This window comes from Camelus dromedarius, chromosome 23 (assembly GCF_036321535.1).
Source record: "Camelus dromedarius isolate mCamDro1 chromosome 23, mCamDro1.pat, whole genome shotgun sequence".
Lineage (NCBI taxonomy): Eukaryota > Metazoa > Chordata > Mammalia > Artiodactyla > Camelidae > Camelus > Camelus dromedarius.
In genome coordinates this window covers 17,165,758-17,190,775 of record NC_087458.1, presented here as the reverse complement: position 1 = coordinate 17,190,775, position 25,018 = coordinate 17,165,758, and the positions used below count along the sequence as shown (strand labels likewise).

The following is a 25,018-nucleotide window of genomic DNA, read 5'->3' as shown; positions in this document are numbered from 1 at the left end:
GAGCAGTCGCAGGGAATGGGTGTGGTTGAAAGCCTGATTGGACAAGGGTGGGGAGAGAATTGAAGGAGAGGACTTAGAAATATAAAGCCTAGACATTTCTTTTGGGGTGTCATGGGAGCACTGGCACTTCCAGATCTTGGCTCCAGGTTGGTCCCCACTTCAACATGTCTTCCAAGCTCCCTCCAGAAGTGCGGCTTACTACTCAGGAGCACAGTTTTCAGAACCGACTGGCCTGGGTTCAAAACCCCCACTGTGTCTCTTATTAGCTCTGTGACTAATGCAACTTTCTTAATCTCTCTGAGACTTTAAAAAATGGAATAATAATGACATTTACTGGGGAGTAGTAGTATTTAAGCTTTATGAAAATTAAATAGGTAACAAATACGAGCATTGAGCTCCATAGCCATTGTTGCTATGTAGTGTCTTTTAAAAACGCAAATCTGGTTATGTCAGTGACTCTTCCCTTCCATTGCCCTCCATCATATGGGTCCTAATTTTTTTAAAATTTTATTTTATTGAGTTATAGTCAGTTTATAATGTTGTGTCAATTTCCAGTGTAGAGCACAATTTTTCAGTTATACATATATTCATTGTCGCATTCTTTTTCACTGTGAGCTACCACAAGATCTTGTATATATTTCCCTGTGCTATACAGTATAATCTTGTTTATCTATTCTATATATACCTGTCAGTATCTATAAATTTCAAACTTGCAGCCTGTCCCTTCCCACTCCCCTCCCCTCTGGCAACCACATGTTTGTATTCTATGTCTGTGAGTCTGTTTCTGTTTTATATTTATGTTCATTTGTCTTTTTCTTTTCTTTTCTTTTTTCTTTTTTTAGATTCCACATATGAGCGATCTCATATGGTATTTTTCTTTCTCTTTCTGGCTTACTTCACTTAGAATGACATTCTCCAGGGATATCCATGTTGCTGCAAATGGCATTATGTTGTCATTTTATGGCTGAATAGTATTCCACTGTATAAATATACCACACCTTCTTTATCCAGTCATCTGTCGATGGACATTTAGGCTGTTTCCATGTCTTGGCTATTGTAAACAGTGCTGCTATGGACATTGGGGTGCAGGTGTCTTTTTGAAGTACGGTTCCTTCTGGAAATACGCCCAGGAGCAGGATTACTGGGTCATATGGTAAGTCTATTCTTAGTCTTTTGAGGAATCTCCATACTGTTTTCCACAGGGGCTGCACCAAACTGCATTCCCACCAGCAGTGTAGGAGGGTTCCCTTTTCTCCACAGCCTCTCCAGCATTTGTCATTTGTGGACTTTATATGGGTCCTAATTTTATGTCTATCTCCTTTACACTTTATGCTCCAAAAGTATAAAGGCATTTGCACGCTCCAAAACCTGCTAAGGCAAAAAGCCAGAGCCACTTTGGTCTCTTCCCAGCTCACCTTTTTCAGGAGGTGCCATTAACAAGAGTGTCCACTAGGGGGAGAGCAAGGAAAGAAGAGGAGAAAAGGCTGAACATCCACTCAGTTGGGTAGCTCTACTGAAGACATTAACAGACATTGTACATTTATCCAAAACACTTTCTTGATTGTGTGGTTTTGCAGTTATCAGGGGCCATCTACCATTGTTTATAAAAGGAAAGGAGGGAGTCAGAGATAGAGAGGGAGACAGAGAGAGACAGAATAAGAAAAAGGAGGAGAAAGAAGAGGAGTAGGGAGGAAGAAGGAAGGAAGCAGGGAGGAAACAGGGCAAGAAGAAAGGAGGGAAAGAAGGGAGAATCTAGTAATTAACACCCTTGGTCAGCAGCTCTGTTTTTCTCAGGGGAGGTGTGGAAGGCCAGACTAGGAAAGGGGTGGGGAAAGAGGAGCAGAAGAGGTGGGGGAAGGGGAGGGAGCAGGGGAGAAGGAGGATGTGAGCCTTGGTTAGAGAGATAAAAGAAAGCAAGCCTTTCTGGTGACAGTGCAGTCTCCCTGCTCACCCAGCCTTGGGCAAGGACCCAGAGACCCCAGGTGCTGAGCTGAGGGGCTGACGTGCTACGAGAGAATTAGAGGAGGACTGAGCAAAGCCATGGTAAGCGTTTCAGCCTAAAAAGTTTCCAGCTGCTCAGATAGACCCTCTTCTTGGGAGTGCAGAAGCAGGAGGCAAAGGACAAGAAGCAACACGTTTCATTTTGGGTTTAAAAAAACTGAAAATGCTGTAAATTAAAAAGTGCTCCTAGAGTCTCTCCTCTCAGATGTGTTGATTTCTTCTCCTTGACTTATCTCTGGGGAGGTTCTGGAAATACTATTATCTTGTTAAAATTAGCACGACTAAACACTGGGGTGGCCTGAACATTGACACACACTTCAGAAAACATGTTTTTAAAGTGTGAAGAAAATTTGTGGTCTTGTCATTTGAATTGCTCAAGATGTGTTTCTCTTTAGTTGAAAAAAAAAATGTACTGCTTTTTTTTTTTTTTCAGTAGTGTCTATTTGGTTACCTAATTCTTTCAGGAATTTGAAATGTTGACCCATCTTAGTCAAGTGTCAGATTTTAACATTTAATCTAGATATGAATAGTTCATTAAGGACCAAAGAACTCTGTGAAAATAAACATACTAAATATCAAACAGTTTCATTTGACAGCTCAGCAGAAAAGTAGGTACAAAAAAATGTCAAAAATAAGCAGAACAGTAACAATCAGCAACTTGAGGCTAAAATATGAAAAACACAACAACTATGCATCAGTTTTGAAGCAAATTTAATTTTACCCGTGTCTGAGTAATCTCTTACCTCAGACAGGATTAGTAAGCATATACTTTGAACTTTAAAGAAAGTTGTAGGGACCTCCTGAAGGTGCTGTAAAATTGTGATTTAGAGCATAGATATGAGTATAATTTTGTATTTTATTTGCAGATATTTCCATGGAAATGTCAAAGCGCTCAGAGGGGCTTATGGAATGTCTTTAAGTTGTGGGTCTGGATTGTGCTCTGCTGTGGTACGTTATGATATTTGTATATTGCTAAGTTTTTTGTTTTTTTTTTACTTTTTTGTTTGTAAATATCCACTGGGTGTACATAGTTGCAGGTAAAATTATTAGGTTGATCACTGTTAATTTTACCCATCTCCGGACATCTGTTTTCTTCCTGTCACCTTAAATACTTCCCCAGAAACCTCCTGGCCTTGCCCCACACTTCGCTGCAGGGTCTGAATCCAGATAACCCATTAAGATCTTAATTATGAACGAATAAAGTTGATTAAGAAATAGCTAATAGGAAACTTACAATCTGTATGAATATTCTGCACTGCATTTTCTATTTTTTATCAGTAGTTCAGTGCACATCAATGTCATTTCTACAACTGAAGGGTGAACTCCCTTTATTTCTGGATCCTTCTCCCACTGATGTGGTGAAAAATTTTATGTCTGATTCTTGAAGACATTTCCGTAATTGTTTTGCGTTTTCTTTCCCATGTCCTAAGTAAGCTAATGTCTCCTTACTCCCAGCTTGGACTTCCCTCTGCCCTTCACACCATATATGATGCCTCATCCCACCTGGGAACCTAGTGCTTCTTTCATTTGACAAGCGTTTGTTCCAAGCCCTTACTATGTGCCAAATACTTTTCTAGGCCCTGGGGATACAGCAGGGAACAAAACAGTTTCTTCTCTCTTAGGACTTACTTCCTAGTGCAATGCTCTTTCAAAACTCTGCTCCAAATGTTTATTTTATGACATCTTTACTCATTAATCGTAACTGTTTCCCAGTTCTCTGTACATTTTCAACATGTTTAATTTGATTAAGATTAACTATGCTTTCTTTGAATCTGTTATTCCTTGCTCAGAATCCTTAGGAAACTATAAAAACTGGATCTATGTTTTCTTTGGTATTTCTCCATGATTTTTGCCCTACCCAGTGAAAACTCAATGCATGGTGATAGCTGTGAAAACTTTTACCTTGCAGGATATGCTTAGAATGGCATATACTAAAGGGTCATTGTGTCATTATGTGTTTGTTTCGGTTTCTTCAAAGTTCTCATATTTGAAGCACTCAAAGCATTAAACACCATCAGTTGTATTTTTGTGTGCAGAACATAATCTAAGTTAACATCACAATCCTACATCGTTTGGTTTTGTAAATTGTTCTTTTTTTATTATACAGTTAGATGTAGAAGGCTTGGGATGTGTGCTTTCCCAGAAGCAGCTCTTCCTATGGTAAAACATTGTCATTTTGATATGAAAAAGATTCCTTAAAAGTTGGCCATCATCCCTACCCCTATTTTACTTCTCCCTTAGCAACATAAATGTTGGCCTTTAGGAAATTATCCAGAATAAAAAAGTGGGCAGTGAATTTTACAGTTATATGATGTTATACTGAAATTAATTTTAAGTGATTGACAGCCACTAAGAAAATGAAATATGAATTTCTAAATTTTACTCAGGAGAATTTTGAGAAAAAATTATTTTATGAGAATAAATCTAGAAAGCCACCTAATTTGTCTAAAATAGAGCTATGAGCAAAAGTATTCTGTACCATGGTAAAAAGTGATTAGGACCAGAAGGTCTAGGTTCTACTTCAAATCTGCCAGTGACTAATTCCATGACTCTAGGAAGGTAACTTATACTCTTTTTTTTTTTTTTTGGTTTTTTTTTTGGGGGGGGGTGGTTTGGAGGGGAGGTGGATAGGTAATTAGGTTTATTGATTTAATGGAGGTACCGGGGATTGAACCCAGGACCTTGTGCATGCTGAGCATGCACTCTCCCCTGGTGATGTACACTCTTGAGATCTCAGCTTTCTCATGTCTAAGTGGCAGGCTCAGCCTGGATTAGTTCTGGGTCCTCTTCACCTATAACTGTGAGTCTACATAGTCCATGGCAATGTCTTTCAGATTTCTGCACTCATCATGGCGCCGATTGCTGGACTTACCATTATTCTGAAAAACCTATGAAATGGTCACTGGCTAGAGAGTTCTGCCGAGAACATTACACAGATTTAGTTGCCATACAAAACAAGGGGGAGATCGAGTACCTGAACAAGACGCTGCCCTTCAGTCGTTATTACTATTGGATAGGAATCCGGAAGGTAGGAGGGGTATGGACTTGGATGGGAACCAACAAATCTCTCACTGAAGAAGCAGCGAACTGGGGCGATGGGGAGCCCAACAACAAGAAGAGTAAGGAGGACTGTGTGGAGATCTACATTAAGAGGACCAAAGACTCAGGGAAATGGAACGATGACTCCTGCCACAAACCGAAGGTGGCCCTCTGTTACACAGGTAGGGAGTGGCCAGACTGCTGCGCTGCTCGGGAGGGTGAAATGAAGGGAATGATCTGACCAACCCCATGGCAATGCTGGGAGAACAGGGCAGTTTCTAGGACATTCTGAAATAAGTCCAATCCTCAAAATAAGCTTGAATCACGTTACATCTGAGCATTCTTGGTGTGTGAGGCTGGTCTCTATACCCAAAATCTATATCCTGAATCACTTTACATCAAGATGATAAATATATATGGAAAAAGGAGGAAGAACTAGACAATCAGTGTCCCTCATAATAAGACAGTGAAAGCAGAGAGATGGGTCCAGCCGGGAGCTTAGGGTCACATCACCTGCTTCTTCCTTGTCAAGGGGGCTCAGTGCTACATGTTTCCTTCTTAGCCTAACCTTATATAATTCTATATAATGAAATATTGCACTAGTGGTGTATGAAAATTTCTGTAGAGACAATTGAAATAGTTCTAAAGAAACCAGTCAGTATTTTTCCAAGTCATATTTTAACAGTGAAACATAGTTCATTTGGTCTCTTGTAATTTGGACCCTCTACTGATTTTGCAAGTTCAGACTTTCATTTAGTACTTTCTATAAAGAAAGAGATTGCCAAGCATACCACAGAAATGACTGGGGTCAGGTCATCATTTAATCCACTTCCTACATTAAAGACAAAGAAATTTCAAGAGTTTCAAAGTACGCCACTAAGATTCCCCCCCAAATGTTATAGAGTATTAGCATTAGAATGTTCATTCTAAAAAAAAGTCTATGTCTGTATGACTATATTACATCAATAAAAAATTTAGCATATGGTTTTTTATGCAAACAATGCTATGAATGTACAGGGAAGGTTTTTCCATTTATTAAAATACTCACAACCAAAAAGTTATCTATGTCTAAAGACATGGCTTTGAGTACTAAAATGTGTTCATGTTAAAATAATTTATTTTTGACCCCTGAAAGCTTCTTGTGAGACCTGGTCATGCAGCGGCCATGGACAATGTGTGGAAATTATCAACAATTACACCTGCAACTGTGATGCGGGGTACTATGGGCCCCAGTGTCAGTTCGGTAAGCTTCTTTCGTTTCTTTGTTTCTTCCTAAGTAAAGGGTTACTGTTGTTTCTGGAAGCTGGTTGGGACAAAATGATACTAGCCATTCTGAGAAATGAGAAGTTTTGACCAGAAGGCTCTGCTTGCACAATATTGTTACCTCTCCAAAAAGATTTCACAAGTCAGCATGAAGTTTCAATTCACTTATCAACAAGTCTTTCTGAGTGCCACAAAGAATATTTGCCTTGGAATAAAAGCGGAAAGGACCACAGCCATGAATCAGGCATGATAGATTCCTGCTGTTAAGGAATTCATCATCTAGTGAGCTTATTGGATTCATCAGCACTCTGAATCTGAAAGAAACAATACCATTTATTGTTAGGAGGGTGAGTTACCCAGAAGGTAATCTTGTTTTTTTATGCCATCTTAAAAATGATGACAGGGCAAGGCCAAAAAGAAAAGTTTACATAATAATACACAGTATATACCAGAGAATTTAATCATAAATCCAGTACCTTCACTTGGGCTGGGTATTTCAGGGGGTACAAAGACAAATCTATTCTAGATTCTGCCCTTAAAGGGTTTACAATTAACTAGTGGAAATTACATACACTCATAATTTAGTTTGATGGAAGTCAGATAGGCTGGAGTAAGCTTGTGGAGACTGGAAATAGCCTAATGAAAGAATCTGGCCTTTATTTGCCAATGGGAGGCCACTTTGTATCTTAACACCTGCATTTTAGGCAGTTATCCTCGAAGCAGTGCAGAAGAGGAACTGGAGAACAAACAGAAGATGGAGAGCATCATTAGGAGTCTACTGAAATCATTCAGCGTCATGGTGGTAGAAACAGAAAGGAAAGAATACAGAGATTCAAAGACAAGGAGACTTTGACCTAGTCAATTCACTACTGAAAAGAAACATCAAGTCCTTTGATTGATATTTGTTGAGTTTCAAAACTATGTTTGAAGTTTCTGGTGAATAAAATAGAAAACTGTAATACGGAAAGAAAGCAATATTTGCAATGACTAGATTAAGACAAAGCCAAAATCAATTTAAATGATTGACCAACTGGAACAGATCTGACATTTCACTCAATTCCTCCTCCATGACTTCTACCCAATATTTTACCCTCACTCCACTTCTAAATTTTTAAAAGTTCTTATATCATTGGCATGTCCATTTCACTCATTTTTGAACGTTTTACTCTTTTTTTGTCTTGGCTTCTATCGTATCACTCTTCCCTGGCTTCCTTTCTACCTATGATCATTTCTCCTTAGCTTTCTTCATGGGCACTAACCCAAGTCTGTACATTTACTGTTATTTATCATCTTCCATCTTTGGTCCATTGCTCTTCTGACTTTACATGCCCCTTTTGGTCAAACTTATAGACTTTTGTGGATTCACAAACTGATGTGAGTTTTGGACTGACAAATCCGTTTCCAACTCTCAATACCAAATATGCTAAGCAGAATCTTTGGGATGCCCTAAAAACTAAAAAATCAATTGTCCCCAGTCAACTCTCCTTTTGTATTCCTTATCTTAGTATGTGGTACCACCATTTATATGGGTACTCTGGTATAAAACTCTCTCACCTTCCCACACACACACTTCACACACCACTCACTTTTATGACTTATACTATTTCTCCAATTTGTCTCTTACTTGTCAATTCCACACCATTGAGTGCATTATTTTCCTCCTAGATTATTACAGTAATTTCTGAGCCGAGCTCCACAACTTTCAATTAGCTCCCCTCAAATATATTATTCATCCTATAGGCCGTCTGATCAATTAAAAACAATCAAGTAAACTTCCCACGTATGTGACTGTCCACCCTTTAATTTCTACCTATCATTTGTCCCCACACCAAACACCTCAAGGCCCAGAGTAATGCTTGGTATATAGTAGGTACTCCTTAAATCAATGAAAAAAGGAAAGGGCGTTTTGTCTTTGCTCCTATTTTTCTCCCTAATCTCATCTCACATCATCCCCTGCCTCTTCTTTCCGTCTAGTAACATCAAAATGCTTGTAGTTCTCCACACTTACCATATGCGCCTTGTATCTCATTGACTTGATCATGGCTTTCTCTCTGATTTGGCACGCGGCTAACACACCTGCTCATCTTGAAGACATTGTTCAGGGGCCACTGCTTTCAGGAAGCTTTCTTTGGACCCTGAGACAGGCCAAGCATCCCTATTCTGTGTTCCAGTAGCTCCACATTTCTTTCTTACTTAGCCCACATTTGTTGAAGTCATCGATTTACTTGTCTGTATCCCCTTCTAGACTGACAGCAGTTTGAAATCAGTAAGCATCTTATTTATCACGGCATCTGTAAGATTGAGATTAGGCCCTTGTTTGTGGGTAAGAATTGAATTGGACAATGTAAGTTACTTTAGTTTAGACTTATACTGTATATGGAAAATGGAAAAATTCTTTTAATTTCTTGAGTTCATTCTTCATTGAAATTTCAAGAACAAGGTTAAAATGATGGCTCAAATTTGAAAAGGAATAAGACAAGAGAGTTGCAGTATTTGCCCAAATGGCATGGCAGGGTCTAAAATGTGAAGACTGATTTCCAAGTATTAATTTTATCTACTATACCATGAAGGAGAGCAGGGAAATAGACACAGCTTCTGGAGACAGCTGCCAAACAGAAGAAATAAAGTTCTGGAACTGAAGTAGAGAGGAGGAAGACAGAATCGAGGCCAAGATGCTTCCTAAAGATTTACCTTCTCCTCCCGTAAAAAAGACTAATTATGGGTGCCCAGTCTTTCTCCAAACCTCCTACTTCCAACACTGTAGTACACTCAGTGGCTCTGATGAGGTTATTTTCAAACTGAGCTGATCACCCCAATGACACCTATCTAGGTTTAACATTCTCTCCCCAGGTAATGCCAAAGATAATAAGATTAGTTAATGTTTAATTAAAGCTTTAATTAAAGCTTTCTGTGAGTCAGGCTCTAAGTCCTAGACTTGCATTAAATCATTTAATTCCCACCTCAACTCTAGGAAGTCAATACAATGATCATTCTCCCTCTTTTATAGATAAAGAAGCTAAAGCTGAGGGGTTATGTCACCTTGCTCAAAGGTGCTTGGCTATCAAGTGGCAGAGCTAAGATTCAAACCCAGTCATCAGGTCCTCTTAACACTGCCCAATGCTATTTCTTTTCTTATTCAAGTGACTCAGTGTGAGCCATTGGAGGCCCCAGAGTTGGGTACCATGGCTTGTATTCACCCCTTGGAAAACTTCAGCTTCAGATCACGGTGTACCTTCAACTGCTCCGAGGGAACAGACATAATTGGGATTGAAGAAACCACTTGTGGACCATATGGAAACTGGTCATCTCCAGAACCAACCTGTCAAGGTGAGTAACTGTTCAGACTAGAGACTTTGTCATGGAAGTCTTGGGTTTACAGACTGAGAAAATGCAGTAGAGTCTTGCTAAGAAACGTGTATCCCCTTCAGAAGCATAATTTAACCTAACTTTTATATTGTGATGCTCTTCAAAAAGGTTATTGTTACTAAAAGTAGAAAGAGAAACCACAAACAAAAATAACAACCAAATATCTCTCAGGCCATTCACAGTATATATATATATTTTTTTTTTCAGCAATACAGTGTGGTTATGCTATATTTTTATTTTATCTTATTTTTATTTTTCTCATTGCTATAGCATAATGTCTTACTGAACCACAGTTAAATTTTGGTTGTTCTTGCCCTTCAATAACAGCTACTTTATGTGGTGTCCTACTTAACACCAACCAATTTCCTTCTCAGGGGGTTAGAGTTATTTTTTTCACTGTTTTATTTGGTTTATTCTTGAAATCATGTTTCACTTTTCTTCCCTCATGAACTCTCAGAAGAACAGCAACTTCTGTGAAAAACAAAAACACAATCTCTTGATTTTATTTTTCTTACTTGAAATATGGTGGGGTTTTTTTCTTTTTATTGCCAAGAAGATAATCCCTTTAGAGGAAGAAAAACAGGTGGTGTCTAAACTTGTGACGTTTTGGTTGCATGTTCTACGTTTATGCTTTTGACTCACTATTTAAGTGGTTTAACTCTCAAAAGAACTACTCAAATCATTTATTGAAATCATAGGACTCATTGACCAACCTGCTGAACTTTACAAAAGTTGAGTGACTTGCTTCAGAGAATTAGGAATCAAAACTGCTTGGGTAGACTTTAGAACAGGTGGAAGGGTAGACATTGTCGACACTCCCTGAGAAGTCCATGGGAGCCCCCGAGGCCAAGGCCACGTATCACAGTACTTCCGGCAGCCCTGGAGAGTTACCAGGATGGTCAGCAACCTGAGCGGCCATCCCTCCCCTTCTCTCCCCATCCCCCCCACCCCCAAGGGCTTTCTGGGCTCTCGTGGCTTCACCTCTGACTCATCACTCTCCATCATTCTTAAAATAAAGTCAGAGCATTATCGAAAACAATTTCCAGAAGTTAGAAACATCCATATACATGGGAATGGTTCCACAGTTGAGTGAGGTAATTTGGCTAAAAACTTTTGGTCATGGGAGCGTCTCTGCTCAGAAATACTGATCTATTTTTTTTTTCCTTCTCATTGAAGTGATTGAGTGTGAGCCTCTAACAGCACCTGATTTGGGGACCATAGACTGTAATCACTTTGGCTTTACCTCCATGTGCACCTTCAGTTGCTTAGATGGAACTGAGTTAATTGGGGAGAAGAAAACTATTTGTAGTTCATCAGGGAACTGGTCCAGCCCTAGTCCAATATGTCAAAGTGAGTAGGTTTGCCCCAATGTACTGAAGACTTAAAGAGACAGCTGATGAATGAGCAGATGGTGGGGGAAGATGCATTGAACTTTTAAGTTTATTTTGCTAAATATCTGGGGCTTAAAATAAATTTGTACACGTTAATTTACTATAAAATTCCTGGTTGCTCTTGCCTCTTCCTTCAGTGACACTGATTTATTTATTTTTTCATCCAATTCTCAATTCCCCCTACTGGAAAATCTAAACTCTCTGTCTCTACTGACTTATTTCTTACCCATTTTTCTATTCCACTACAGTCTCACTTCCCTGTTAGTCTATTAAAACATCTCTACAAAAGTCACCAATGACCATCTAATTTCTAAAGTAGTGGACACTTCTCAATTAGCCCTAAGCTGATGCCTTCCAAATCTACCTGTGCATAAGAAGGATTGTGTCTTCCTCATCTGTGTGTGCCCTCCACCTGACACAGTGCCTGGCAATAGGTGCTAAATTAATGCACATTCAATTAGCATGGGAAAAAACAGCTACCCATGTCTGCCCCTGCGGCAATCTGTACCAATGACAAGCCTTTAAATGGTAGGATCTGTAGAGGCTATCAGAGAATCTGGTCTCTCTGTGGCCCAGAGCCAGGGAGCAGGGTAAGGAATTAAGGAGGTGGCATGGAGACTCCAGGGGACAATTGTTTATCAGGTGTATGGGGCAATTCCATTTCCTCATCCTCATGTAACCCATAGGTGCCCTCCATTTGGATCCTCTGGGATCTTGCACCTCCTTTCCATTATACATCTAGGTGGGTGGGTGGGGGTGGAAGCACCTTGAAAAGGTTCATCAAAGTAACAGCAAGAATAAGGGACAGTCAGACCCTGTGCCAACATGCAAAAGCATGTTTCTTCAATTGCTGGTATCAGAAGATAGCTTTTTTCATATCAGCATTTTTTCAATAAAGGTCCCCAAATGAACTTAATTGACATTCACAAAAGGTACATCCTTTTAATTATTTGTAAAGGAAGTGGAGGGAAGTGGTAGGACCACCTCATTGGAAAGATGGATTAGTGCAGATAATCATGGTTGGCATGTAAACAACAAATGCATATGTTTGCACAGCTGCTCCAGAGTAAGAGTACTTGGAGTTTGCTTTAATTGATAAGTTATCTGGCTCAGATCACTAGCTTCTATTTTTCCTGAAGTTGTATTAGACTTTACAGCCCTTCTCTGTGTTTCGGAGTCCTAACCATTGAAAAAGGCCATGGAGCTAAATACAATGATAACCACTTCTTGCCGAAAATTTCAGGTACATCTCCCAGGAGTTCCATGAATCACAAATCTGAGGGTTGAGATTCTGCAGGCATTGAGCTCTAACAGCTGGTTCAGCCTCTGCTTCCACTCATCCTCGTAGGCTTTCCCACGCCAGTGTCCTCATCCACCAAGCAGCCTCAAATTGGCTACTATTAGGAGGTGTAAGGAGGAAGGTCTAATATCATGAGATGGCACTAAGGAAGTAATGTTTGTGGCCTCACGCTATGTGCCTTACTGATTTCTCTTTCAGAATTGGAAAGGAATGTCACAGCCATCGAGGTGGGTGACTATAACCCCCTCTTCATTCCCGTGGCAGTCATGGTGACTGCATTCTCTGGGCTGGTATTTATCATTTGGCTGGCAAGGAGATTAAAAAGAAAAGGTATGTGAGTTTATCTTCCTATGAAAATAATACAACTTTAAAGTGGAAAAAAATATAGACCAGAAAAAAATACAGAAACCCACAGGAAATTAAGTATGAGAGCTTCAGGTAAAGCGGAATGCCAAGCACTAGGTTCTGTAGACGTCAGTCCCTGGAGAGGTGTGAAGCAGCCCGGTACATGCTGTCATTAAAATAAGTTGGCTGACTGCTTTGTATCCAACAAATCTTTTAAAACGCCTGCTATCTTCAAGGCACCTTGCTAGGGTGTTGACAGACAAATGAGACATTGTAATGGTTTTTTGCTATTAGTTAATTCACACCAAAAAAGGATGCATAATCTCTGTCCTATAAGAGCCTACATGTTTTTGATTTCAGTGCAGTTCTACTAGGAGGTGAATCTAATGTCCCATAAGGTTTTCGAGGTATTGCTCCCAAATACCTAACCTTGTCAAGAGTCAGGCCCTGTCTGGCTCCTGGCATGTAGCAGTTGCATTGTCCCTTGGGGACATCCTCATACTTTCTCCCCAGTGAGACCTTCACCAAGGTCACAGCTTTAACCAAATGCACCACATAGTCATGCTTCCCCTCTACTCTGGGCTGGAGGAGAAGAGGGACTGAGGACGGCGGCCCCCAGAAGCTAGTCTCTGCTGCCTGGAACAGCAGGTGGAGCATCGTCAGAGAACAGCATCCCTCCCCTCCCCTCCCTCTTGAGTGTGTCCAAATCCTCAAGTGGGACCAACGTTCTGGTTACAGGCCCACAGTCTGCGGCAGGCCCGGGGTGTGTGCTGCCACATTTGGCCAAAGTCATCAGGCAGAAACATTCAAGATGATGACATTCATGGACATTAGGCAGCTTTTAAGATAACTCTGCTTCAAGTTCAGGGGTCGTCAAATGAGCTCAAAACAACTGCTAACCAACTGCTCTGAGTTACCTCTATGGGGTCAGTTGATTGGCATTTTAATTTCACTTCCATCAAATTAATTAGTTTGTATTCTGTTCCATGAATATGGTCTGTAAAGGCTGCCCCACCACCCATTCTCACTGACAACTGCAGGAATAGTATCTACCAATCCCTAATTGTCTTCTGCTATGATCTGATCTTTCCTTCCAAATTCAAGAATAAGGGTACTAGATTAGCTTTATAACCAACCCAGAAACACAAATGCGGGGGTGGGGAGTTGCTGTTGATGTGCAAGAACTTCCTTAACTGTGAAGTGAGAGCCCCGAGCAGTTAAAATGTCTCTGTTCCCGCTCTTGGGACTTCTGCTAAGATTGGATTGGATCCCACCATCTTGTAATATTTTATATTTCCTTAAGTATTGCACTAAGGCAAAAGAAGAATGGGATTTTCTTTCCACTATTGGTTATCTTTTCCATTGAGACCTGACCCGAATCATCCTTTCTTTCCTCCTACCTTGGGTGACAGTGGCAGAAGTGAGGGAGTAACACCGCCCTCTGGGATAAGCCAGCTGTTATCTGAATAATCATTAAGGACTTTGGGGCGGTGAGTCACCTTAATAAGGAGGATAGTCCCAAATTCCAAATCTTTTAATACATGTTAGGAGAGTAAAAAGAAGAGAGTTGAAGTCATGTGTATTTAGTGGTGGGGTGCAGGGAGGGGAGGGTGCCGGCTTGGGCTGTTTTATAAGAAGTGGTGAGAAAAGCAGTGGAGTTGTTTTTAAATTTTTTACCTTGGAGTCATTTCTGTACAAGATCTCAAACTGATAACTTGAAAACTGCATGCCCCTATTGTGGGAATCAGTGTGGGGCGAACAGGAAACAGATAACAGGCAGTTTAGACTAGTTACAGTTATGCCAACAAAGAGAACGAGAGAACAGAAGCCCCCAAAGTTCACTGACTTTGTAGGGCAGTCAGGGTATCTTTAATCTCACACGAAATAGTCTTTGTTTGTGAAATATCTTCTGATATTTCCAGCTCTCAAGTGACTTTGCCTTCTAAAAACTTTGGGGGTAAGTTAGTTCTTTGAAACACGGAGAGTATTTCCCCTATGGAGATGACGTGAGAAATAATGGGTAGGTTTCCAGGCTAAACTCCCAGAACTTTTCTAGTGCAGTGTAGCTAATTCATTGTCAAGAATAAAAGTCAAAACCAGTACATCTGCATGTAAATAGTATTCATCAATCTGAGAATTTTATAGGCTTTGGGGGTTGACAAAGCTGGAAAAAGGGGACAAGTGGATATTTAGAGCATAGTAGCCAATGAAATGACCAGAATCTTGGCGCCTGTCCTGTCTGCCCTCAGATGGAGCCTCTGAACCTGTACTCTGGCCCCTGCCCTGCTTGTCTTGTTGTATAGATTTTAGCTCCCTTTTTTCCAAGAAAGGAATCAGGGTGGGCTCCAGAAAACACGCCTCCCTGTGCACAGGCTTGTCTAGAAACAATTATTATCATCATCCTCTGATTAGTCATTCTCACTGACTCTCTTCTGTAAATGCGGAACCTGAGGTCAAACCTTTAAAATTCCATATTGTAGTGGCCAAAGTCAGAGGTCAGACTCCCATCCAGATATGCCTCCTAAAGCCACTGGTTTTCAGATTAGTGAGGCTTTATTCCCCTCCCCACCCCAGAAGAATTGCCCTCCCACCCCGAACCAACACACAGGGCACAAAACTGAAACATTACCTTTAGTTCCCTTTTCTTGAAAAAGAATCTTAGTAGGCACAAATTCTTGCTTACATGTTGTTATGTATTTCACTGTTCCTAAAATATATATATATTCATTGGAAAATGAACAGAATCTGAAATTAATTCAGATTGAATTCTCCCTTCTTAAGTGCTTTTGGCCCATGTCACTAGCAGTCTAAATTTTGGAGGAAATATTTGAAATAGTAATTTGCAACGTTTTAACAGTTTAAAAAATAATTGAGCTCTGCCTATGCTCTAGGCCCTGGCCTAAGTACATTGAATACATTTTATTTTATCAACTAAAGGAGGAAGCTATAATTATCATACCCCTTTCACAGATGAAGAAATTGTGGCTTAGCAGAAAGAGAAAGAAAAATACCATATGAGATCGCTCATATGTGGAATCTAAAAAACAAAAACAAAAACAAACAAAAACAAAGCGTAAATACAGGACAGAAATAGACTCACAGACAGAGAATACAGACTTGTGGTTACCGGGGGGTGGAGGGTGGGAAGGGATAGCCTGGGATTTCAAAATTGTAGAATAGATAAACAAGATTACACTGTATAGCACAGGGAAATATACACAAAATGTTATGATAACTCACAGAGAAAAAAATGTGACAATGAGTGTGTATATGTCCATGAATGACTGAAAAATTGTGCTGAACACTGGAATTTGACACATTGTAAAATGATTATAAATCAATAAAAAATGTTAAAAAAAAAAAAAGAAATTGTGGCTTAGGGACAATAAGGAGCTCTTCAAAGACACACTGCAGTTGGCAAAAGGGGACCTGGATGATCCAATTCGATGATCTGGAGCTCTATGTTATAGCCACTGAAATATATTACCTCCTAGCAATTTTTTTCCTCCTCAAAAAGCATTTGTTTTTGCTTTTATTTCCTCCAGAGCCTAACTCTGCAGTTCATTCATCTAATTATTTATACTCTGCCTTTATTTTTTCTTCAAAAAGAGAATGTAAGATAGTTTACAAAATGCATTCAACATAGCAAATTAAAATTAGTTTAAAAATAAGAAAAAGAAGGCCAAAATTCAGGGTACAAAAAAAAAGTCAGAGCCAGGGGTAAAGTCAAGATAGAAGAGGGTCTCGGTTCTGGCTCTGGGTTTCCTTGCCGTCAGTCAAAGAAGGACACATGACCAGTAATGATACTCACTGGGATTGTAAGATAAAAACACAATGTTTATCAGATGAGACATGTAGTTCCGACCCCTGAGACCTGAGTGAAATTTCTCTGGTGGATTCACACAGAGAAGGTGATGTGAGACGCAGTGGTACATATTCTTACAGTATTAGCAGCTGGGTCTCTTAGGGAGGCAGCTGCAGGTGGGCTGAGATGGTGGGTTGAGACAGGATAAACCCATGAACAGGTGCATCGAGCCTGATCACTGGACAGTTCAGACTAGACTTCTGCCTTCATGCACAGCACAGAGGATGAAGTGGTCCTCTGAAAAGCATCTGCATTGATAGGTCTGTTCTGAATGAATATCTACCCCTGTCTGAATTAGAACGTTAAGCCAGTACCTCAAATCCCCCTGGACACAGATGTGGTCCCCCTAACAAATACATGATACACTTCAAAAAAAAAGAGTTTTGAGAGTGGGAAATCTCCTTTCTCTCTAAAGTTAAAACATTAAAATTGTCTACTTTTGCTGATGCCACTTTTCTCTTCTATTTTTAGGCAAGAAGTCTCAGAGAAGGTGAGTTTCATCAGGCAGAAGTTTCTACATATGTCGATCTCTACCCTCCGTAAGATACTTCCTGTTATAGCGAGACACATTAACGCCTTACTAGTTATTTACGTGGGGTCTCATTCAAATAATGTTTCCAGATAAAATTGATTAACCTTCCTTAAAGCTATCAGTTTTTTATAGTGCTGGTGGAGCTGAATGAATGAATGGACAAGTAATGTCCTATTAAAAGGGGGCAGTTTATGTAAAGGCAGCTCTCTCTTATTGCTCCTGAATTTTCTTTGAGGATTGGAAGCATCATGGCATATTTCTTCTTGTCCTGGATGAACATGAGGGCAGTGCTAAATACAGTATTCAGGGAACATGCAATTCAATGAGCATTTATTGAAAAATGAATGAATCCTGGGCCCTAAGAAGAAGGTATAATTCCAGACCCCAGGCCCTCAGCACCTAGCACAGGAGAGTAAATGACTACTGCTCCGATAAGCATTGACCTTCAGAAATGTGGGAAATGTGGGAAGCATGAATTCTACCTGCCTTTTCCCCTAAAGAGGCAGGTTCTTTGGTTTGGTCTTGAACTGCAGATTTCTTCAGTTGGGGAAACACATACATGTGAAAATACATGGCCCACCTGGCAGAAATGAAGCTGGCAAAACATTTCTCAGTTTCAGGGTTTAGTGACTTGCTTTGAAATTTTAGGAAGGAAAGTATAAGTCAAAAGAACCACGAAAGTGAGCCTTTGGTGACAGACTAGCTAGCCAGCTAGACAACTGGGCTCCTTTTCAAACGTGGGAGGAAATGAAGCAAGATGGTCCCTGAGGGAGATTGGTTTCTTGTTCAAGCCACCATCCTACCAACCACAGATTGTTATTGAGAAGTTCTCAGTAGTTTCGTGAGCTGCAGCTTAGAGTGCAAAAGAAAAACTGGGGAGACACGAAGCAACAGAGGCCGATTATAAAGTAATTTATAAGCTGTGCAAAGAAGTGTGGACTTAATCTTGAGGTCTTTGGGGTATTACTAACTGGGTGGAAGCAGGTGAACTATGCTGAAATTCGCATCTTATTAGAACCACCCTGTGTAAACATGTGCAAACATAGGAGTTGAGGGAGTCTGGAGGCCAAGAACTGTTTTGGAGGCATTTGAAGTTATTAGGTTAAAGCTGATGATGCTGGTCTAGAGAAATAGCAATGAGGATGAGTTCATACAATAACTGGTAGTAGAATCAACTGAATGTGATTATTAATTTGCTAAGACTCTGGTCTGGGAACTGGTGGATGGTTATCTATAGTGTACCATTTACTGAGAAGGGAACACAAAAGAATGAGATGTTTTAGAGGTGACAATCACGGGTTCAGTTTTGTGCCTGTTAAACATTAGGTGTTGTCTGTGGCTCATCCATCGTCCATTGGTTCTATCTGCAGCAAAGGGGCTACTTTGGGGCAGAAGACACGGACTTGGGGGTTCTCACATTACAGGAGGTAACTACTATCTCAGGAGCAGGTACGATCCTGTAGGGCGAGTGTCCAGGGTGAGAATGGAAGAGGGTGTGGGAAAGAGGGTGGGAACCGGAGGAAGGTCACTATCAAACAAGTTAGCTAAGGAAGAGCAGAAGGAGAAGAGGGTCCCAGAGAAGCAGAAGTGAAATGAGGAGAGTATGGGGTCATGATCCTAAGGAAAGAAGTAAGTGGAAACTCTTTCAGTTATGGCTGGGAGAATCAGCAAGTTTCCACTGGGTGTAACAAGGGTATTAGTGGGCAGATTGTTTTCAGCACTGAGGGCATCACAGACATCCAACAGGCAGGGGCTGAGGAATCAGTAGGGGTGAGAAAGTACAGGCAGAACATGTACATCAGCTCCTTGTAAAGCTTGACTCGAAGGAGATGAGAGAGTCGGAGAGTAACTGGATAGGGACATAGGGTCAATGGAGCGTCTTTTCTTTTTTCTTTCCTTTCCTTTTCCCTTCCCTTCCCTTCCCTTCCCTTCCCTTCCCTTTTTCTTGACCTATCTTCCATTAGATTGTGTAGATGGGGTCCCATAGCCTTCTCTAAGCTGACCTCCCTATCTCTGTGGGCAGGAAATCCACAAGACACAAAGATTTCTTTCATACTCGCACCCACTGAGTGAAAGTCTTTTCTGGCACAATCTACGCAGAGCTGTTTTCTGGCCACAGGAACCACCTGCATTTTAATTGCCGCTAGATGGAAGCAGATCAGTTCAATTTGTTGGATGTCCTTGGGGGACAGGAAGAGATGCTGGCAGGAGGAGTATGAGCATTAAGTTAATCATCAAATTAAGTTAGTTACCATATTAAGCTCATGGCCCTGTTAAGTTTTAACAATTCACCGATTTTTACAGTGAACACCTTTGTGTTGGAACAATGCTCAGCCTGAGTGAAACACCAGGAGGTGTTAAGTCCTTGTGCCTGACCTCAGGGAGATTATTATCTAGTTAGGAGTTAAGACTGAAATATGGAAATTTTTTTCAGAAAAATAAAGGCAAACTGTGGTAATGGTCAATGAATTCTGTATCGAAGACAGGACTTCTTCAATATAAAAGCTTAGTGATCACAGCAAATCTTATAAAGAAGGTGGAACCTGGGTTAGTGTTTGAAGAATGGAGAGGATTCAGGTGTATGGAGGAAGCAGGGAAGGCAGTCTAGATGAGGGAGATGAGGTAAGTGGTATGGTGCTGGGACTCTGAAAGCATGTCCCGGGGCTAGTGAGTAGAGCTACCTAGAGCGTCTGGTGCATTGAGGAGCGGGGAACAGAAGGTGGAAGGGAAGGCTTGCCCCATCAACACAGGTCTTGAATGCTTCATCAGATGTTCTAGAAAGACCTAACAAATAATTATTTGCCCAGCTGCCTTGGGATATCTCTAATTTATTGGCCAAAGTGACCACAGAATCATAGAATTTTAGTTAGGGAAAGGATCTTAGTCGACATTGTGTTCAAACTCTCTTAATAATTGAAATAATTAAATAACTTTTCCATAGTCCCTGAGATAGTCATGGAGTTAGTTGCAATAATAATAAACATCAAACATTAATCCCATGCTGTGCACCATTCTGAGTGTTTTACATGTCGTAAGTTGTTAAACATTGCCTACAAGCCTGTGGGTGTATGTTCTATTAATAGTTCGATTTTATAGGTGAAGGAGCAGTGAAATTAAATAACTAGTCTGAGGTCACTGAATAAATGACAAAGCTGAAATTTGTACCCATCTAGATCCAAAGGTCATGCTCTTAACCTTTATGCTTCTAGAACTCAGGTATCTGGGTGCCCGGGTTGGAGTTGTAAGTCCCAGACACCCTCCTCCTCCATTACTATAAATTTTCTTCATGCTGAAACCACTGTGTGAAGGCACTGAGGAAGGGTGGGGTGGGAGAAGTAGGGTGTGTTTCTAGAACAAGCCAAAGGTAAAATGAACACCATCACACGGACCACTGTGCATCAGGTTTTTTTTTTTTTTTTAAGCCCTTGAGCTAACACCCGTTGTCCTTTGGCTCACGCGTGTTAGTATTTGGTTGGTGAATGACTGATTCTGGGCATGTGTGGTTTCAATTCTTGCTGGGCTATTTTGACTATTCTGCAAACTGGTTCTGTTTATCACCTCATTTGGTTTCTAGTATCTAAATTCTGCCCGCGTAAAAGCTACACCCAAGATACACAGGAAGATACGATGCCAACCTCAGAGGAGGGTGTATGTGAAATTTTGTTTTCAGAAACATTTTTATCTCTCTAACTGGCAAGCACATTTGCAGCTGTTGAACTGTGGTTTACCCTGGCAGTTCATCATAAGAGCAGAATCTCAGAATCTGGTTCTCCTTTTGAAAGGTGTTATTAAGATGTGCCATATTTGGTTCTCCTCTCTCCTTTCCAAGAATAAGACAGTTGTCTTACACACACACACACACGTAATTTTTTTTTCCCATGAGACTAAATTTGTCACCCGTAAATCACATTTCATCCAAATGGGGCGTTCAGAACCCCTACCTTGCCTTCTGTGAGTTTTGATTTTCTGATTTCTCTTTCCAGTTGAACATGTCTTCTACTTTTCTGACTTTCCACTGTTCAAAGTTTATCTAAAATGTCCTTCAGACTCTTTAGATCTGAAGACAAAGCCAGTACTGCCAAAATTTCTTAAAGTGTGTCCTGAAGAACAAATGCTTAAGCATTACCAGGAAGCTTGTTAGAAATGCAGACCCCTAGGCCCACTCAGACCTACTGAATCAGCATCTGAATTTTTCTGCATTTTAACACCATGCCTGGTTGGTAAGCACCAAAAGTGTGAGAAGCTCTGCTTTGGGGTTCTCTTCTCATTCCTGTGTCTTAGTGAATGTCCTGCATCTTACAATCCATCTGAAAGATAGTTCCTTTAGTCCTCTCCTGATCTTTCGTGAATATTCATCTTTACTACTAACAGTTTAATGTTTGCAATTTTTAAGCACCTTAGTTTAACTTCTATTCTCTTGTTCTTCATTCAGCCCGGATGGTCCATATTAAACCACCTGCTGAGGCAGAGTATTCCGGGGATACTGAAGTGTCACTGGATCCTTCACATCCCTCCTTGAGAAGCTGTGCCTGGTGGCATCTCCTCCACTGAAGCTGAAGTGTGTCTCTTTCAGGGCATCTGACAAGTTCTCAGCATGACCAGCAGCGCCTTCTCTTCCCATTTTGCTCCTCATCCACCCGCCCACCCCTCCTTCAGCCCGAAGTTGTGGTTTTTACAGCTCACTCTTTTATTCTCTTTTCCATGGAGAAACCAGACCACAGGGAAAGATGACTGTGGAATCTAGACACGTTGACTTCACTCTTTCTTGACTCTGGCTTCCAGTTTCAATTCAGTGCTCGACCTGATGACACACATTTCTAAATGCTGTGAAAATTGGATACATACGCAACTACAGGCTCACTTTTGTCACAGATCACATTTTACCTGTCCAGCCCTCCAGTATACCATGGGGGGGTATTCTCCTAGAAAGTTCATAAAATTGATGTTATCCTTGCTTTCCAACTCCAGTGAAGTAAGGGGTTCTGCTCCAAATTGGGGAAGTCCTATTTGCACTGAAGCCCCACCTTCCATAAATGGAGGCCATTGGAGTTATGTCTCCAGCCTCCCACCTTCTTCAGCCATCTCCTCTTCTCAGTTGGCTGACTTCCACACATGGCTTCTCCTGAGCACCAAACAAAAGGAGAAAGAAAGGAGAGAAGAAAGCTACCTTGCATTAGGTTGGTTGCTTAGTTTGTTATTTTAAAAATTATCGTATGTGTTTTCTCCTCAGTGAAATTCTACTCTCCTTAAAGGCAAAGATTGTGACACATTTCTGGAGTCTCTAATTCATTACCTGGCACTCAATAAATGTGTATTCAAATAAATCAGAAAGAGCATATAGTGGACTGTTGATATAAGTTGAAGCAAACTCTCTCTCCATGACATGTGATAACCCAAACAATACTTATCTAATGTCAAGGGCTGAATTCTAACAAGGGGATTGGGTCCTGTGTAAAAACTAGTTGGAAATGCCTCTTTGCCCTATGGCCAATACAGCTTTCATACACTCTTGTACATGTTATGAGAATGACTTTTTTGTGATGATTACACTTTCCTTTCTCAAAGCCATCTCAGATTTTGCATTGCAAAAGGTTCTCCATGCTGTGCATCATAAATCGAGGATGTGCCATTCAGATTCATGCACCATGAATACATCCCTCAGAGTTGTGCAGTGCACAACGTGTATAGACTGACATGGCAGCCCTGATTGTGAGAGGTTATTCAACTAAGACATCAGGATAAAAGAACACAAGTGGAGGCTACATCTTGGGAGTAAGATGTTTAGAGACTTAAAAACATGGTCCTATGTTTAAGTCCTGAGGCTACTACATGATCTTAGGAATTATGTCATGCTACATTCCTTAAATAAAGATAAGATTCATCAAAGAAAGAAATAAAGATTCATAACCTTCCTGAGACTTAGTTTCCTGTCTCCTTGCCTATAGCACAAGAATGAAATATGTCTTATTTACCTCCCAAGGTTATTGCAATGATGGAGTTGGGTATGAAATTGCTTTATGAACTAAACCTTAAAGGTAGATTTTTTTCCCAACTCCAATCTTGTCTTTCATGCATTCTTGGGGTAGGATCCTGGATCTTGGAAGGGCTTGAACAGAAGCAGATCTGAGATGAGAAACCAGAGGGGGTCCTCCACTTACTTTCAAATAGGCACCCAGTACTCAGATTTTCACCACAGAAGGTCAGCTCTGCTACCTGTGCCCTTGCTGGGGTGAGATGGAAGGGGCTGGGTTGGGGAATCAGACCCATTCAGTTGGAATCCTGCCTCTGTCTCTGTGGTATAATCCTGCAAGTCATTAAATCAACAGCATCCAAGGGACACAGAATGATCCATTCCTCTGGATTTGTTCACCAGAGCTTGGTGGACTTGGGCTAAATTATTTTAGTTTCCTTGAGAAATATTTTATTAAATTAAGATTCAATCTTATGACTTTAGCTTCTGATAAGAAAAGTCTGTCCCCTGAGTGTCACCCACTGCCCATACGACCCCAGTTTTCACCCTTTGATCTCCCTAAGACTGTGTTCTGTCCTTTGACACATGTCTGAAACAGACCTAGCTTCATAATAATTTAATGAGAAAGAGATGAGACAGGAAAGAGGCTTCATATCCAAATCATACTATAGAAAGTTAATGGAGTTACCTTTTAGACTTCTATGCTCTTCCCCTTCAAGGTTCCTATTCTCCGCCAGCTCACCGATCTCTTTATTTCCCGTTTTGGCCAAAGTTCTTCTAAAATTGACCTTCCCTTGACTCCAGCAATTTGGTTTTCCTTCTGTTAGCATGTCCCATTCAGGAAAGAAAACCTGCCCCCATCAAAACAACCCATTACCCATGACAAGGAGGGCAGGAAAATTCTTAAGAAAAATAGTGAGATTTTTACTTCCCTTTGGCCCTGACAATCTTGTCTGATCTAGTGAACTCTTGGCATTTCGTGAGATACAGCCTTTCCTGCATAACTCTGAAAGGTTTCATTGGAACTAAGCTTTCCTGGATATCTTGGCATGAGGCTTTGTCTGAGTAACAGATCGAGTTGTAGTGATTTTAATACTAATATTTCTCGTAACAGTAGAAGCAATGACAACATTAGGGTAACAGATATTTTAAGCTTATTATTTTAAGCTTACTTGATTTGGCATTTAGTTATCTTCTTTGGCATCCAAATCCAAACCAGGAGAAAACTGCCTTTTCTTAAAAGTTCTCTAAGGCTGAAGGTGAGACCTTATAGACTCAGTGTTGGTGGGAACTTAAGCAGTTGTAATATGTAATTAGGCTGCCCTGTGTACGAAAACACAGGGAAGTTAGTGTTCTTTTTTCCTGTGAGCATGTGAAAAGGAAAAAGAGGGAAGGTAATAAAGATAGAGAAGAGCTGGAAAAGTTGTAGTGGTAGAGCAGGCAGAGAGCTAGATATGAGCAGAGAAAGGGGGACACAGGCCAAATGGCAGGAATTGGGCAAAAAGGAGGGGCATGGGGTCAAGTGCAGGAAACCCTACATCATGTAAACAACAGGGTTCCCTGGACAGGCAAAGAGAAGCAGAAACCTCTGAGCTGATAAGCAATCACAGATTTTGGAGTGACAAGTGGCCTGGAGATCAACAAAGAAAGGTGGGGAAAAAGGCAGGAATCTCTAGTGTCTGAATGTAAATTTTGCTCATTATGCCCTCATTTCAATAAAATTAGCCTTGCAGATTAGAGGTACCCATCATGCACTGATGCCATGACACTTCCGATCCAGACTAAATAAGGACAAAAATCCCTCCTCCCTTTGGGAGGTGGAGTTGGGATGAAAATCAGGGAATACAACCCTTCCCTCCCTAGTGAATCTTCTGCCCATTCGTTTTTACACTGTATGTAACCAACTTGCCAAAGAAACTCAGGGCAGCTGCTCACCTGAGTCTGC

At 40.7% G+C, this 25,018-nt stretch overlaps 1 protein-coding gene across 6 annotated transcripts; it reads left to right on the top strand.

The window, feature by feature from the left end:
* The first annotated feature begins 1,884 nt into the window (after window positions 1-1,884).
* SELL (selectin L) lies at window positions 1,885-23,018 on the top strand. Of its 6 annotated transcripts, none has more exons than XM_031435817.2 (8): window positions 1,885-2,043; window positions 2,868-2,949; window positions 4,836-5,222; window positions 6,176-6,283; window positions 9,445-9,630; window positions 12,559-12,690; window positions 17,042-17,109; window positions 21,535-23,018. In XM_031435817.2, the coding sequence occupies exons 1-7, from the start codon at window positions 2,041-2,043 to the stop codon at window positions 17,062-17,064; spliced, it is 921 nt and encodes a 306-aa protein (XP_031291677.2). In that variant the 5' UTR covers window positions 1,885-2,040; the 3' UTR covers window positions 17,065-17,109; window positions 21,535-23,018. The 6 variants fall into 6 exon arrangements, with proteins under 6 accessions (XP_031291677.2, XP_064334042.1, XP_031291678.2 ...); XM_064477972.1 differs by lacking the exon at window positions 21,535-23,018 and adding an exon at window positions 18,473-21,519 and having other exon boundaries at window positions 17,042-17,060; XM_010984483.3 differs by having other exon boundaries at window positions 1,886-2,043; window positions 17,042-17,060.
* Window positions 23,019-25,018: the final 2,000 nt, after the last annotated feature.

Coding starts and splice junctions, on each gene's coding strand:
- SELL (XM_064477972.1), top strand. Junction 2,950..4,835: donor CTGGATTGTGCTCTGCTGTG/GTACGTTATGAT, acceptor AATGTCTTTCAG/ATTTCTGCACTCATCATGGC. Junction 9,631..12,558: donor TCCAGAACCAACCTGTCAAG/GTGAGTAACTGT, acceptor TTTCTCTTTCAG/AATTGGAAAGGAATGTCACA.